Source organism: Brachyistius frenatus, unplaced genomic scaffold, assembly GCF_029030835.1.
Source record: "Brachyistius frenatus isolate BFR_SWC_R1_liver_20210118 unplaced genomic scaffold, ASM2903083v1 Contig_82, whole genome shotgun sequence".
NCBI lineage: Eukaryota > Metazoa > Chordata > Actinopteri > Embiotocidae > Brachyistius > Brachyistius frenatus.
In genome coordinates, this window is record NW_027210681.1 from 1012501 (window position 1) to 1027037 (window position 14537).

Consider the following 14537-nt stretch of genomic DNA (forward strand, 5'->3'; position numbering starts at 1 on the left):
GTCAGCGTGCCTTTTAGCAAGGCACCGCAGCTCCACGAAGAGTTCAAGAAGAAAGAAAGCAAAACATCCTGCAAAATGAAAAGGGATTTTCTTGGAACATTAATCTTCATACTTCACTTCTCCGGCTGAAGTCCGACCTCCTTCACGGTCGGGACTTTTTTTTCTTTTCTTTTTTTTAACCTGACCTGAACTATGAAACAAAAAGCTGGCTCCCGGCCAGCTGTCAGGCTCCGCTGCATCCGACATGTCATGTTCTTATTTAGCTTGAGACCTGAGGCATTAAGCACGACGTTCAGGGTTTAAGTTCGCACGAGATGCAGAAACCTGCCGTGAACTCGATCACATGCTGAACGGTGTCAGAGAGGAGGACGTTCACCGTTTACTGCTCTTCAGGGACGAAGCGTGCAACAAAACAAATCAGGAAAAAGCCCAAACGGACTTTAAAAATACATCATTTCTGCAACATAAAGACATGAAAGCTTCTGTTGATATTCATGATTGATTCTTTTATCTATCAGCAGAAACACAAACTGACATGTGGGTGCAGAAACTTCCCCTAATGTTTCTGCATAATCGACATCTTTGATATTTGACTGCTGAGGCGAAAACACGGTGGGACGGAAACTTTTCAGCATCTCGAACACGATTGTGAAACAGTTTTTATTTTTTATTTTGCATTTTATTTTCGGGTGTTATGAAAACAGAACAGTTGCATAAGCTCCGAACACGCTCCGTCTCCTCTCCGGCTTGTCGGGGCGGCGGTGCTGCTTTTTCAAACTGACCTGCTGCAGGAGGAGATGTTGACATTTTTGTAGCGATCAACCATCAAACTGAGAAGCGGCTTCATTCACCAGCGACGGCGTCGTCTTTCAGCGCTGCTCTTATCTCTCAGACTCTCTCTCTCTCTCCGACATCTTTCCCTCCACTTTCCCCTTTTTTCCAATCCTCTTCAGGTGTGTTTTCTTTTTTGCGATTTCAATGATTAAAAAAAAACAAAAAAAACAACCCCGAAAACAATGAATGATTTATGAATGAATGCGTGATGATGTTTCTCTTTTAAATATGTCCTCACGCCATATTTGCGTCCGCAGGGACCTGAAGCTGGACAACATCCTGCTGGACGCCGAGGGTCACTGCAAGCTGGCCGACTTCGGGATGTGCAAAGAGGGAATCCTGGACGGGGTCACCACCACCACCTTCTGCGGCACGCCGGATTACATCGCACCCGAGGTGACACACACACACACACACACACACACACACACACACACACACACACACACACACACACACACACACACACACACACACACACACACACACAACGCGGAAACATCCCGAAACGCTGAGGTCTTCAAAGCGGACTGTGTTTGTGGGTTCAGATCCTCCAGGAGCTGGACTACGGCCCGTCGGTGGACTGGTGGGCTCTCGGCGTCCTGATGTACGAGATGATGGCCGGGCAGCCGCCGTTCGAAGCCGATAACGAGGACGACCTGTTCGAGTCCATCCTCCACGACGACGTGCTCTACCCGGTGTGGCTCAGCAAGGAGGCCGTGTCCATCCTGAGAGCGGTCAGTACCAAACAACAAACATGGCGGATGTTGTGGAAACGTCAGAGCGGGAGAGGCCGCCGTTCTTTCACCTGATTTCTCTGAATTTAGGAACTCTTTCTTAGAGAATTTGCAAACCGGTGATATTTTTGCGAACTCGTCCCACTTATTCCAGTTTTATCTTAAATTTTTGCAAACACGTCTTCAACATCCGGCCTTTTAAAAAAACTTCTCACGTCACCATTTGCCAAAGATCCTTTGAGATGGGACGATTCTTTTATTGCGTCTCATCATCTTGAGGAAGACTCGAGCTTTTCATGTTTCCGAAGCATCAGATCTGCACCAACTTCACACATTTAAAACAGTTTTTTTTATTTAGAGACTCGCTGACTATAAGAAATACAAATAATGGACTATTAGAGATTCAGAGTATGATGGAGGACGTGTTTGCGTCTCCTGATTCTTGTCTCGTGTGAGTGAGGATGTAGCGGGTTTTTTTTCTTCGTGTCATTTGTTGATCCGTGTTTCCTGTTCCTCCGCTGGAAGGATAATTCCCTTTCTATTACTTTTGTCTCGGTGCGTCACTGGTTGTGTGTTTTATTGTGTGTGTGTGTGTGTGTGTGTGTGTGTGTGTGTGTGTGTGTGTGTGTGTGTGTGTGTGTGTGTGTGTGTGTGTGTGTGTTGGTTGATCTGTGTATTTGTCCGACCTGTTTTTCCATCACAAGCCCTGCGTTTACGTTGGCTGTTGGTTCGGTTTTTAAAGTGAAGCCTTGTGGGAAAGTGTGTGTGTGTGTGTGTGTGTGTGTGTGTGTGTGTGTGTGTGTGTGTGTGTGTGTGTGTGTGTGTGTGTGTGTGTGTGTGTGTGTGTGTGTGTTTATGTTGGACGACGTCTTGGACTCTGACCGGCACTCTGGGCTCTGATTGGACATGTCATCCAGCCGAAGGAATTGGAGTCACATGATCAACCCTCTCAGCTCAGCCTTGTTCACTGACCCACTACAGATTAGGTACATGAGAAAAGCCCGAGGAACATTTAAAGTGAAACAACGGCAGCCTACTTTTACAAGATAAACAACTTCATAGTTTTTACTTTGGACTTGGAATATTTGGAGCGACTAGACTGTGAAAGAAATAAGATGTTCACAGTGGGTAGATCACATGACTGTTTCTGTGCGTCTGAGGCCAAAGTTTAGACTTATCCATCATGCAGTTGATTCAGAGAGACGTCTGATTGGCTCTAAATTCATTCTGCAGCAGGACAACAATTCATGAAGAACTTTCTTCAGTGACGAGAAGAACAAGTCGTGCAAAAGTCGGGGATGACATGAAAAGACCACAGACTGTATATAAAAGAGTTCGTAGCTTCAGGTCTGTAAAATGGTTCTGATCCAGAAGTGTCTTCAGCTGCAATACCAGCGAGTGCCACTAGAGGTCGGCTCCAAAAAGCCTCCGGCTCCATAGACTCCCATTCAACTTCTCTCATCAAATCCAAAGTGAATAAAATGTGTCCATCAGTTATCTCGGTGTTGTTAGCTAAAGTCACTCCTTCTTCTTAGTTTTCTGGAGGTCCATCTGAAAATAATCCCTCATTCATTAGAAAAGAAGATTCAAGAAGACCTGTTTTTGGGGGCGTGTCTGTTTGATTGACAGGTCTGTGGTGCAGTCAGGTTACAGCTATTGGTGGGCGGGACGTAGTATCATCAGGTTTCCGATCAGATCGGTCAGATCCACCGCTGGCTCCTCCCCCAGCTTGTCCAAATATGGTCACTTCCTGCTCCGAACCGCTCCGAACTATTAAAGATGGTGACGGACAGAATCTGAACTGGAGGATTCATAACGTTCACAAACCAACGATGACATCACTGATGGTTGATGACATCACTGATGGTTGATGACATCACTGATGGTTGATGGTTGGAAGAGACAGAAAAACAATAAGTGTGTATGTTGATAGACGTCATTATGCTGCTGCTGGTGGAAAAGTGGATGTTTTCTTAGTTTGTTTCCGCCTTCAGACGCCCGTCATCTCATCTATTTCTGGCCTTTTTGATGTTTGTGGGAAATGTTCGGTGCTTCAGACTGCAAGATATCCGCTGGTTTAAACAGGTGGAATAAATAGAAACGGCCTGATGTCCTCGACACGGATGAAAACTTTAATAGAGATAATTTCAGCCCCTTTACAATCAGCAAATTGAACAAAAATTATATTTACATCAAGCACAATTTTACTTTTTTTTTGTAATGCATCACGGAAAATCTCAATCTTTCTCTCCCTTATTTCTTTCTCAGTTTGTCTCCTCGTCTCTGATTTATTTTGTGTTTCTTTTCCTTCTCAGTTCATGACCAAGAGTCCCATGAAGCGCCTGGGCTGCGTGGCGGCTCACGGCCTGGAGGAGGCCATCAAACTCCACACCTTCTTCAGAGAGATCGACTGGACGCTGCTGGAGCAGAGGAAGATCCGGCCGCCGTTCAAACCTCGCATCGTGAGTTTGCGCAGATTATAAAAAAGAAAAGAAACAGAGGCTCCTTTATAACGACTAAAGATGGATCTCACCGTTTCAAACCTGCCAAAAAGACTCAACCTCGTTGTTTTTTCCTTCCAGAAAACCAAAAGGGACGTGAACAACTTCGACCAGGACTTCACGCGGGAGGAGCCCGTCCTGACGCCGACGGAGGACAGCATCGTCAAGCAGATCAACCAAGACGAGTTCAAAGGCTTCTCCTACTTCGGGGACGAGACGGCAGGATAGACGGACATGAAACGACGACCGAAAACAGATCCAGTATTTAAAGAAACGCGACCTCCTGAACCGAGATCAGACCGGTTGTAGTCGGCGTCGCGGTTCCTGAGCTTTTTGTTGTTCGTGTCCCATCAACAGAAACCAAACTCTGATACACAAGGCGAGGTCACGGGCTGTCAGTGTGTGTGTGTGTGTGTGTGTGTGTGTGTGTGTGTGTGTGTGTGTGTGTGTGTGTGTGTGTGTGTGTGTGTGTGTGTGTGTGTGTGTGTGCTCGTTTCTTTCCACACCGCTGTAAACCCGTCTGTCTCCGTAGTTAACGAGTGTTTGTTTTTTTCTTCCCTGAAACGTGTTTGTGAATGCAAAGAAAATAACCATTGAACCAATGATTTTAATTAAAAGATTAAAAAAAAAGTACTTTATTCGTGATGAAAAAGAGGCGTGGAGCGGAGAAATCAGATTCTTCCTGAGGAAATTTGAATATTCGTCTCGAATTTGGCAGTCAAACTGGCAAATTAAACGTTGAACATTTTAGTTTTTTTAATTTTTGAGTTGAGCTTCTTATTTTAGTTTTGTAAGAACGTCGATGTTTTCCTTTTTTTTTTCATTAGAAAACCAAACGGTACCGTTAGCTTCCCGCTGACAGACCCTCCGGCCACCGCTTTTAGTGACGTGTTGCTTTTACAGCGTTAACCAGCTCTTTTGTGTGAACTTTTTTTTTCCCAGGAGCCCTTTAAGAAGACGATTTATTTCAGCTGAAACTCTTAAAAAACCTTCTAAAGACCACTTTATCCTGGAAATGCCTTGTGTGTGTGTGTGTGTGTGTGTGTGTGTGTGTGTGTGTGTGTGTGTGTGTGTGTGTGTGTGTGTGTGTGTGTGTGTGTGTGTGTGTGTGTGTGTGTGTGTGAACCTGTTAGCAACCCGCGACTGAATGTGTTTAACTGAATGTATTTTTCTCCACAGCGTGTTTCCGTGTTTTTTAAAATTTAAAACGTCTTTTTATTTCCATCGTTACTTCGATGGTTGTTTTTGTTTTGTTTTGACTTTGTCGTTCGGTTTCGTGCTGAATATTTTAGATTGTTCACGTGACCGATTTTCAGCGAGATTCACTGGTCAGAAACTCTTCCTCTTCCTTTTCCTCTTCCTTTTCCTCCTCCTCTTCCTCCTCCTCCTCTTCCTCCTCCTGTGCAGTTTAAACATAGAGATTAAAATAAGCTTCAAATTATCCAACAGGCCTCAGAGGGAAACATCTGAGGTCGTCGCTTTATGCTGCAGATTTACAGCTTTATCGTGAACTGAAAAGAATCCAAACATCTTCAAGACAACTCCACGTGCAATACTCTGAAAGAGCTTTTTATTTTATTTACATTTTTTATCTTTACGTTGTTTATCTTTTTTTTCCTCTCTAAACTTCTAACACAGACACAAAGACAACGACAGTAAGTTTTAATTTCAGGACGTTTCCTCAGCATCTCAGTGAGTTATTACATTCTTATGCAAAAAAAAGTTTCCCACCTGAATTCGATTAGTTGGTGTAAAAAAAGAATTGTTTTTCTATATGAACCTTCATTTTCATAAAACTAAGAGATAACTCAGAGAATGAGGGCAGCACAGAAATAACACTGATCAGCAAATTCATAAAAAATAGGTGGTATAGACCGTCACACCGCAGTTTATTATGGGTGGATAATTTCCTAATCCTTCCCGATAAATTTCCTGGAAAGAACCAGAGAATGTAATTTAATTATGCGCAACATAAAACGTGTCTTCAGTTCATTCCAGAGAATGAACTGAGTGTTTTAGTGGAATCAGTCTGTAATGAATGAAAATGTTCTTGGTTTTAATGGAGCTGTGGTTTGTAATAAAAATAGTTTTTTAAGTGCTGTAACGAAAACCAAATGACACAGTTGTGTCTCCTGAGGAAATGATCAGTTAAATGAAGTGTAATTAAGTTAACCGGCAGTTCGGAGCAGGAAGTGACCATATTTGGACGAGCTGGGGGAGGAGCCAGCGGTGGATCTGACCAATCTGATCGGAAACCTGACGATACTACGTCCCGCCCACCGATAGCTGTAACCTGACTGCACCTCAGGCCTGTCAATCAAACAGACACGCCCCCAAAAACAGGTCTTCTTGAATCTTCTTTTCTAATGAATGAGGGATTATTTTCAGATGGACCTCCAGAAAACTAAGAAGAAGGAGTGACTTTAGCTAACAACACCGAGATAACTGATGGACACATTTTATTCACTTTGGATTTGATGAGAGAAGTTGAATGGGAGTCTATGGAGCCGGAGGCTTTTTGGAGCCGACCTCTAGTGGCTCTCGCTGGTATTGCAGCTGAAGACACTTCTGGATCGGAACCATTTTACAGACCCGGAAGCTACGAACACTTTTATATTCAGTCTAAATCAGCATCGTGTGAACGCTGACTTTTATTTATATTTTAAAACACTTCAGCTTTAAAAAAAAAAAAAAAAAAAAACGTTATGGCACCGAATTTTACAGCAAAATGTACTTCGACTGCTTAATCGTTCCTTATGAATGTAGATTTACTTTGATCCTGTTCCATGATTGTCAATGACAACACCTGCAGAGGACATTTATAATGACTCACCATGTAATCTGTGCATGTAGCAGTAAAAACATGATGCATGTTGTAGCAGACGAAACACACACACACACACACACACACACACACACACACACACACACACACACACACACACACACACACACACACACACACACAAACTCAACATCACGTTTACGCCGTCCATCATTTCCATCTTCTCTCCCTCCTCTTCTCGTGTCTCCTGCTGCATCTTCGTTCACGTCTCTAATTCCAACAAACCGTTTGTCCCTCTACGACCCAAAAGGACGACGTTCTGTCCCAAAGTCGTCCACGCTTAAAAAAAAAACAAAAAAAACAAACCTAAATGCTCCGTTTTTACTGGTCGAAGCATCAGCGGTGGATTTAAAACAGTATTATGATACTGAAAGTGTCCGACATCATCTTCCTCGGGTCATATGCAGAATGTTACTGTACGTACATGTTGTTGTTGTTGTTGTTGTTTTTGCAGTTTCTGTATATGTGAAGCTTCGTCTGTACATTTTTGTCATCTGACTTGTGGTTTTTATTCATTTATGAAATATGTCCACGTCCTTCGTGTGTGTTTGTGGTTTTTTTTGTCTTTCTTGTTTTGCGCTACGTGCCAAATGTACTGTATTTTAAAAGGATGTGAAGGTGTATTTTAATTTTGAAAATGAATTAAATATCATGATGTCAGCGAGAAAAACCCAAATCCTGTTTTGTTTGGTGAATCATTCCTATTTCCAACAGTTTAAAAAGTTTAAATGAACCAGTTAACTTGTGATTGCAGTTAAAAATATTTTGCCCAAATTTTACTACTCCAGCTTTACGTGCGTATTAAATCTTTATCATCTGAAATATCAGTAACACAACGTTAAAAATGCTAGAAGCAGTTATCTGTCTCTGAGTTTCTAAAAAAAATGTGGTGGAACTGGTTCTTAAAACTGATGGCTGATGAGAAACTGAATACTTCGGCCTCAGTGAGAAAAATGAACGTCGATGACGCAGGTTGCGACATATTATGAGTATTTTAGCTGTCAATCACGAAAACAGAATTTGATGGCTTCAAATAATTGCGTGAGAACAAAGTCATCAGAAAATGAACAGAAAATAAACTTTGACATGATAAGAAGTACTTAATATAATATCATCATGTCGTCCATCTCTTTATACAATTTACACATACCAGGTTGATACAGTTGTGTTTTATCATCTACTCCAGACAGTCTGTAGCTTCAGTAGATTACCTTCAAAACGGTGACAACAAAAAGTGCAAATGATAAATTGGTCATTTTCATAAGAGAAACGAGAGAAAATTCCTGTTTTATTTCTGGTGAAAATGTGATGCAGAAGGTTAAAATGAAGATTTAACTTGCTATGCGACAGTCAAAGAAGGTTTTGTAAAGCTAAGTCGCTTTTATAAACAAAAAAATACAAAAACTAAAAACAGAAAAGCTGGCAAAGATGTATTGAGCTTTTTTCAAGTATGAGATCATTTACATGAAACAGAGACGCTGTCTGCTCTGAAGATAAGAGGCTGAACACCAAACGTGAATCAGAAAAACACTTCAGAGCTCCTGCTGATGATTCTGGAGGATTCCTGCTTCTTTTTGGGGGCAAAATGTAAACATTGTTAAAAAAAAAAAAAAAAAAAAGAGATTATAGAAGTGTTTGAAATTGGTAAAAGACACCTGGAGGACTGCTACGTCATCATTAGGAGGTTTTTTGTTTTGTTTTGTTTTTTCGTAATAAACATTCAACATTGGTTTTATTATGATTTTTATCAGCGGGAAAAGGCACCTGCCGAAGGATCGAGAACAAACAGGTAGGAGTCGCTGCTGGAGTGGGCGGGGCATCCCACAACGGGGGAGGGGGGCGGCTCCCGGTGGAGGTTCCAGCCAATCAGCTTCCCCGGTTTTGTGGACCGCGGCTGTCACGCTGCCAGCTGAGCTTCAGGTCAGAGACCAAAGCTGGAAGTTTTCATATCAGCGAGCGAGGAAAAGTTTTGATGGGCGCTTTGTGTGAGCTCCAGCTCAGCGTTCAGCGTTCAGCATTCAGCCCGTGTGGAGGGTTCGTTTCTGCGGGTGAGAGGCTGTACAATCCTCGGCAGTGTTCTGAGACTGTACGGCCCCGATCCTCCTCCTCTCCAGCCCGGTTTCACGGATTTAACCGAAACGCTTTCAACGTGATCTGTCAAGAGGTTCGGTTCTTCTGACCTGCGCATTTCTGTGTAAAAAACAAACAAACAAAAAACAAAAAAACCTGCATTTTTTTACTTTACTTTTTATAAGAAAAAAAAAAAGAAAAAAAAGTTGGATTTAACTAAGACTGTCGAGGGGAATTACAACAACTGAGAAAACATGACGGCCGAAAAGGAGAAAAAGAGGTAAGACGTGAGATTTATTGTCTGTCTTTTTTTTTTTTATTATTCCCGTCTCGGCTGCGACTTTATTAACGACGTGTTGATTCAGAGCAGAAAGTGTCTGACAGTCGGCTCTGACACAGAGGCAGACCTGTTGCTGCAGAGCTGCATGTGACTTGGCCTGGATTTCACTGTTAAACAGCCAGCGGCTTCCTGCAGCTTCGTGACGACCGTAATGTGTTTTTAATCCAATGATGTTCTGGTGGCTGTGATTAGGACGCGTGCAAAGGGGGTAAATGGATTTGATCTGATTTAAATCTGTGCATGAGGAGGTTTTTTGTGTGTGCGTTTGCTGTGAAACCAGAGTCCATTCAAATTTTGAGCACTTTTAGAATCCGTTGCAACCTTACAGGCCTTTTTTTAAACCAATTTCCTTGCTCATTACATTAAAATCTAAACATGTAAAAGAAATTAGAATCCATTCTTTTTAATATATATAAAAAAAAAGCATTTAGATGCATGATAAACTCCCTTCCTAAATGACTTACATCCACACAAAGAAGCCCTGTAAAACAAATCCCATTAACCTCTGAAAAAAGTATAAGTTATGTAACACCTCATTAATGGCTCACTGTTAAAGGAAAAAACAAAACATGACTTTGTGGTTAGTTATATTTATGGACGCTGTGGTTTCTAACATGCAACTCCACTCGCCTGCTTTGATCCTGGTGACAGGATGCAGAGCAGACAATTAGGATTCATACAGAGTATTACTTCTGCAATACGGAAATTAAGACAATCAGCTAAAAAAAAACCCTGTTATAATGAGTTTTAAGCAGGTCAGAGAAAGAAAATATAAAACAAATTTCCAGTTAAGCTGCTTTTCTTTTTTTTAATCAAAGTTTCGATCACAATCAGATTGCCTAATTTGTGGCGCTGCAGGTGTCTTCCAGTAGGTGTGAGTGTGGAAGCAGATTACAGCTGCTTTAATCACCTCTTGGATTTCTGCCAGACATCAAAAACTTGCTGCTACACATTTGGTGACTTAACTCATCGTTCAGTGCAGCTGGGATGTTTTGTGGTCACGAAACATTGAGTCATGTGGGGAAAAAAAAAAGAACCTTTTAACAGCACAGATCTTCATAATAATTCAGCCCCTCGTCTGATTTATGTATGTCATAGTTGGGGTCAGCGTAACCCTTTTTTTTTTCTTTTTATAAATAACCTCTTTATTGTTCTGTCATGATATTTGTACAGCGCGTCTTCCTGTTTGCGCCGCCCTGTTTTTTTTTGTTTTTCTGTGATTGTTCATTGTTCACCGTGGTGATGAGGCCCTAATCTTGCGTAATATTTGATTTACTGGTTTGATCTTGTCTCGCTTTGTTCCTTCAATTACACTTGTCCAAGTGAGAAGACTTTAATATCTCACTGGTGGAAAAAATCCTTCATTTAAATGCCACTTAAATTCCAGGTCAGGAATCACGGACAGATGTTGGATTTGAGACACTTTGAAGTCCAACATTTGGACCTTTAATTGAGAGATACTGGGAGAAAAATCATCTTTACATTTTCTCTGACACAACTCGGAGAAGAGAAGTGATTTGGTCTTTGTCCTGTGTGTCTCTTCTCTCCAGCTGTAGTTTATCAGATGAGGCCTGAATGTGAGCAGAGCAGGTTTGAGGACAGAGGACGGAGACACCGGGCTGTTCGTCAGGGTTTTAAAGAGAGAAAATTACATGAGGAGACGAGTCCAGGAGCTCGATGCTTCCTCTGCAGACCTGTTGGCCTTTTTAGGGTCTTTAGTGTGTGAAAGTTCACTGGTTTTGTTGTGTGTGTGTGTGTGTGTGTGTGTGTGTGTGTGTGTGTGTGTGTGTGTGTGTGTGTGTGTGTGTGTGTGTGTGTGTGTGTTTTCCTGCCTCGGTGTGTGTTTGTCTTTGTGTTGCACGGTAGCACGTTGTCGCCTCTGCTGCCTGGAAGTCATAATTGCTCCGATAAGTCGTGTGATTCATGATGACAGCTGCCTGGCAGCTTTTTATCATTATTATAAGTCGTGTTGATGTGAGTGGACGAACTCTCTGGGATGGAAGCAGAAGTCCTGGAAGCTCTCAAACATTGAAAGAAATCAACTTTTGTCAACTTTGAAGGACTTTGTACCAACAAGATACTCTGACACACACACACAAAAAAAAAATCACAGATGAGGTGTTTTTTCCACCTAATTCCTCTTTAACATCATCTTATAGTGCTTTTTTTATTATAGCACATCCCAAATGCAAAAACAGTGTTCGTCATCTTTTTTTAATGTATGTTTGCAGTTGGTTTTCAACTAAATCATATTCTCATCATCGACTTATCTGCTGATTGTTTTCACATTTAATCGATGAATTATTTGGTTCAAAAAATGCCAGAAGTTTGATTTAAACAAGCAAATCTGACCAATGCATTATTCATTTATTTGAATAGAAGGCAAAAAAAAAACTCTGGAGAAGAACAAGAATTGGGGCAATTTTTTCTTCACGGTTTAACTTTCTGTTAATTTACTGTTTGATTAAACAGCTGATCATTTCAGCTCAACATCGAGTATTTTTTTTAAATCCACATTACAACGTGCAGCAAATCAAAAAATACAATTTATAAATACATAAATAAGGCTCTCTGATAGAAGTGTGTTTTGAAGGAGAGACTTAAAAGAAGTCAGAAATATGATGCGAGTTGAAGCTGGACGTGTTTACGATGGTAAAAAGTTCAAGTCTGCGGCCGTTTACGTCTCTCGTCTCATAAGGAGTCAAACATTCAGTTTTTTCCTTATTTAACTGTGACTGTCGAACCTTGACAAGATGATTTTATTAACCACACGTTAAAAGTGCACTTAGAAATTGTGTTTAAGCGCTCCCTGGTCTCCGGATATCCTCCCGGCTGTTGAGGGTATTGAAATTCTTATACAATCTAGGCAACAATAATGGCAAAGCACACTTCCTTTAATTCAGCCTATCTATCAATATAATTAGACGAAGATACCTTTTTACTGAGTTTAAAAAGTTTCCACATCATCTTCGTTCCAGACTTCATGAAACCTCGGAGAGCTGATTAGTTACGTTTTTAATCCCTTTAACCTAAAAATAATCAATCGTTTTCTTCGCCCTTTTCACCACATCAACAATCTTCCCTGACTGACGTGACGATAAATTTAGGACCTAAAAATGGATCGCTGAAGTAACTGTTGGGTCACATGTCGCCTGCTCTGTAATTTAATGTGTTTACAGAGGCTTTTTTTATGAGAAAATTATTTAGTTTTAAGAATTTATTTTTAATCAGAGGACATATTTCCATTTAACACTGAAATCAACAAGATAAACAGGTCGTTATGTGATCTTCCTCATCCTCATCCTCGGAGGGGAGGAGAGGAGAGGAGAGGTGGGAAGGGTGAGGTGAGGTGAGGTGAGGTGAGGTGAGGTGAGAGGAGAGGAGAGGAGAGGAGAGGAGAGGAGAGGAGAGGAGAGGAGAGGAGAGGAGAGGAGAGGAGAGGAGAGAGGAGAGGAGAGGAGGGTGAGGTGAGGTGAGGTGAGGTGAGGTGAGGTGAGGTGAGGTGAGGTGAGGTGAGGTGAGGTGAGGTGAGGTGAGGTGAGGTGAAGTGAGGTGAGGTGAGGAGGGGGGAGAGGAGAGGAGAGGAGAGGAGAGGAGAGGAGAGGAGAGGAGAGGAGAGGAGAGGAGAGGAGAGGAGAGGAGAGGTGAGGTGAGGAGAGGAGAGGAGAGGAGAGGAGAGGAGAGGAGAGGAGAGGAGAGGAGAGGAGAGGAGAGGAGAGGAGAGGAGAGGAGAGGAGGTTGCCAGAAAGGAGAAGTAGATCTCAGGAAGGGAGGACAGCAGGTTGTTGAAGACGATGCGATAACAGAGCAGGAGGCGCTGCAGCCGTAAATCAATGAGGAGTTTTTAAAGTGGGATGAGTGAAGTGCAAAAGAAGAATCGTCGCATCGGGCCCGTCGACTCAGCAGCTCTCGGCGTGGAGCCCCCGCAGGCACGGTTGGCCCGGTTGGCCCGGTAGCCCCCGCAGGCACGGTTGGTCCGGTTGGCCCGGTAGCCCCTGTTGGCCCTGTTGGCCCGGTAGCCCCTGTTGGCCCGGTTGGCCCGGTAGCCCCCGCAGGCCCGGTTGGTCCGGTTGGCCCGGTAGCCCCTGTTGGCCCGGTTGGCCCGGTAGCCCCCGCAGGCCCGGTTGGCCCGGTAGCCCCTGTTGGCTCGGTTGGCCCTGTTGGCCCGGTAGCCCCTGTTGGCCCGGTTGGCCCCGCCCCGCCATGCCTCCTTTTGTGTGCTCGCCACCAGCCCACAACATCACGCCGCTCCACCCGGAGGAATGTGAGGAGACGCAGCTGAAAGCAGCACAAGGAGCTCCGAGGAGGTTTAAAGACTCTCCTACTTGTTTTCTGTTCAAGTTGTTTTTAATCAGTCAGATTTTAAAGTTCTCAGCTGGTGCAAGACTCATTAAAAATATTGAACTTTTTACTTCCCATACTTACTGACTTACTGGATACTTTAAAAACTCTGATTTGACATTTAACTTTAGATATGATCATAAAAACTACTTAAAATATTTAAGTTTCTGTCCAAGTCATATTAAAACTCCTTATGGGCAACTTTGAGTCCTTCTTATGGCGGCAACGAGCAGTTTTATTTTCCTTATTGATAAGTTTTTGATAATTTGACTAATTGTTTATTCTATAAAATGAAAGGAAATGGAGATCAAATGTCCATCACAGTTTCTCAGAGCCCAAAGTACCGTTGTCATATGTCTTCTTATGTTCAACCCACAGTTCAATTAGTCAAACGTCAAAAGATATCAAACAAATAAAGGCAGCACATTTTACAGCTGAAAATGTTCATAAGTTTTCTATTTAAAAGAAACAACGACATTTAAACTAATTTATTTCCAACTAAGATTCTGGTTGTGCTGTAATCGATTGGGATGTTTAGTTTTTTTTAAAGTGACATTAGGAGTGCAGCGGTGACGTGTGTTTATTATGTCAGCTGAGCGTTTTTTTATGAACGTTAATCCTCCAAAGCCGTTCCTGGAAGAACAATATCTCGACAGGTCGGTCAAGCTGCTTCTCTTCCTGGTTCATCATCACTTTTTCCTTTAGAAGTTGGGAAGAGTTTAGAAATTCCCCTCAACATGGATTTTTTTTTTTTTTCCCCCCAGACTGGTGACTGAGCGGAAAACCACTGATGTTTTTTTGTTTTTTCCTTTTGCTTCTCTGACTTATGTGAAGCACCTCTTCGCTGCCCGTAAGGATCCTCTGACCTG

The 14537-nt window shown here is 42.5% G+C and overlaps 2 protein-coding genes across 6 annotated transcripts in view; both read left to right on the forward strand.

Annotated features, from left to right (window-relative positions):
• Positions 1 to 7593, forward strand: part of LOC138627160 (protein kinase C epsilon type-like) — a 46113-nt gene extending 38520 nt beyond the window's left edge. The window contains exons 12-15 of the mRNA XM_069709305.1: positions 1092 to 1230; positions 1383 to 1571; positions 3887 to 4033; positions 4154 to 7593. Of these exons, the coding sequence (XP_069565406.1) occupies positions 1092 to 1230; positions 1383 to 1571; positions 3887 to 4033; positions 4154 to 4300 (622 nt within the window). The 3' untranslated portion in view covers positions 4301 to 7593. The remainder of the gene's footprint in view (positions 1 to 1091; positions 1231 to 1382; positions 1572 to 3886; positions 4034 to 4153) is intronic.
• A 1238-nt stretch (positions 7594 to 8831) lies between these two features.
• The window catches only part of epas1b (endothelial PAS domain protein 1b), a 41542-nt gene continuing 35836 nt past the window's right edge, over positions 8832 to 14537 (forward strand). For all 5 annotated transcript variants that reach the window (XM_069709271.1, XM_069709272.1, XM_069709273.1 and 2 more), the window contains exon 1: positions 8832 to 9267. In XM_069709271.1, coding sequence (XP_069565372.1) covers positions 9242 to 9267 — 26 coding nt within the window. In that variant the 5' untranslated portion in view covers positions 8832 to 9241. The remainder of the gene's footprint in view (positions 9268 to 14537) is intronic.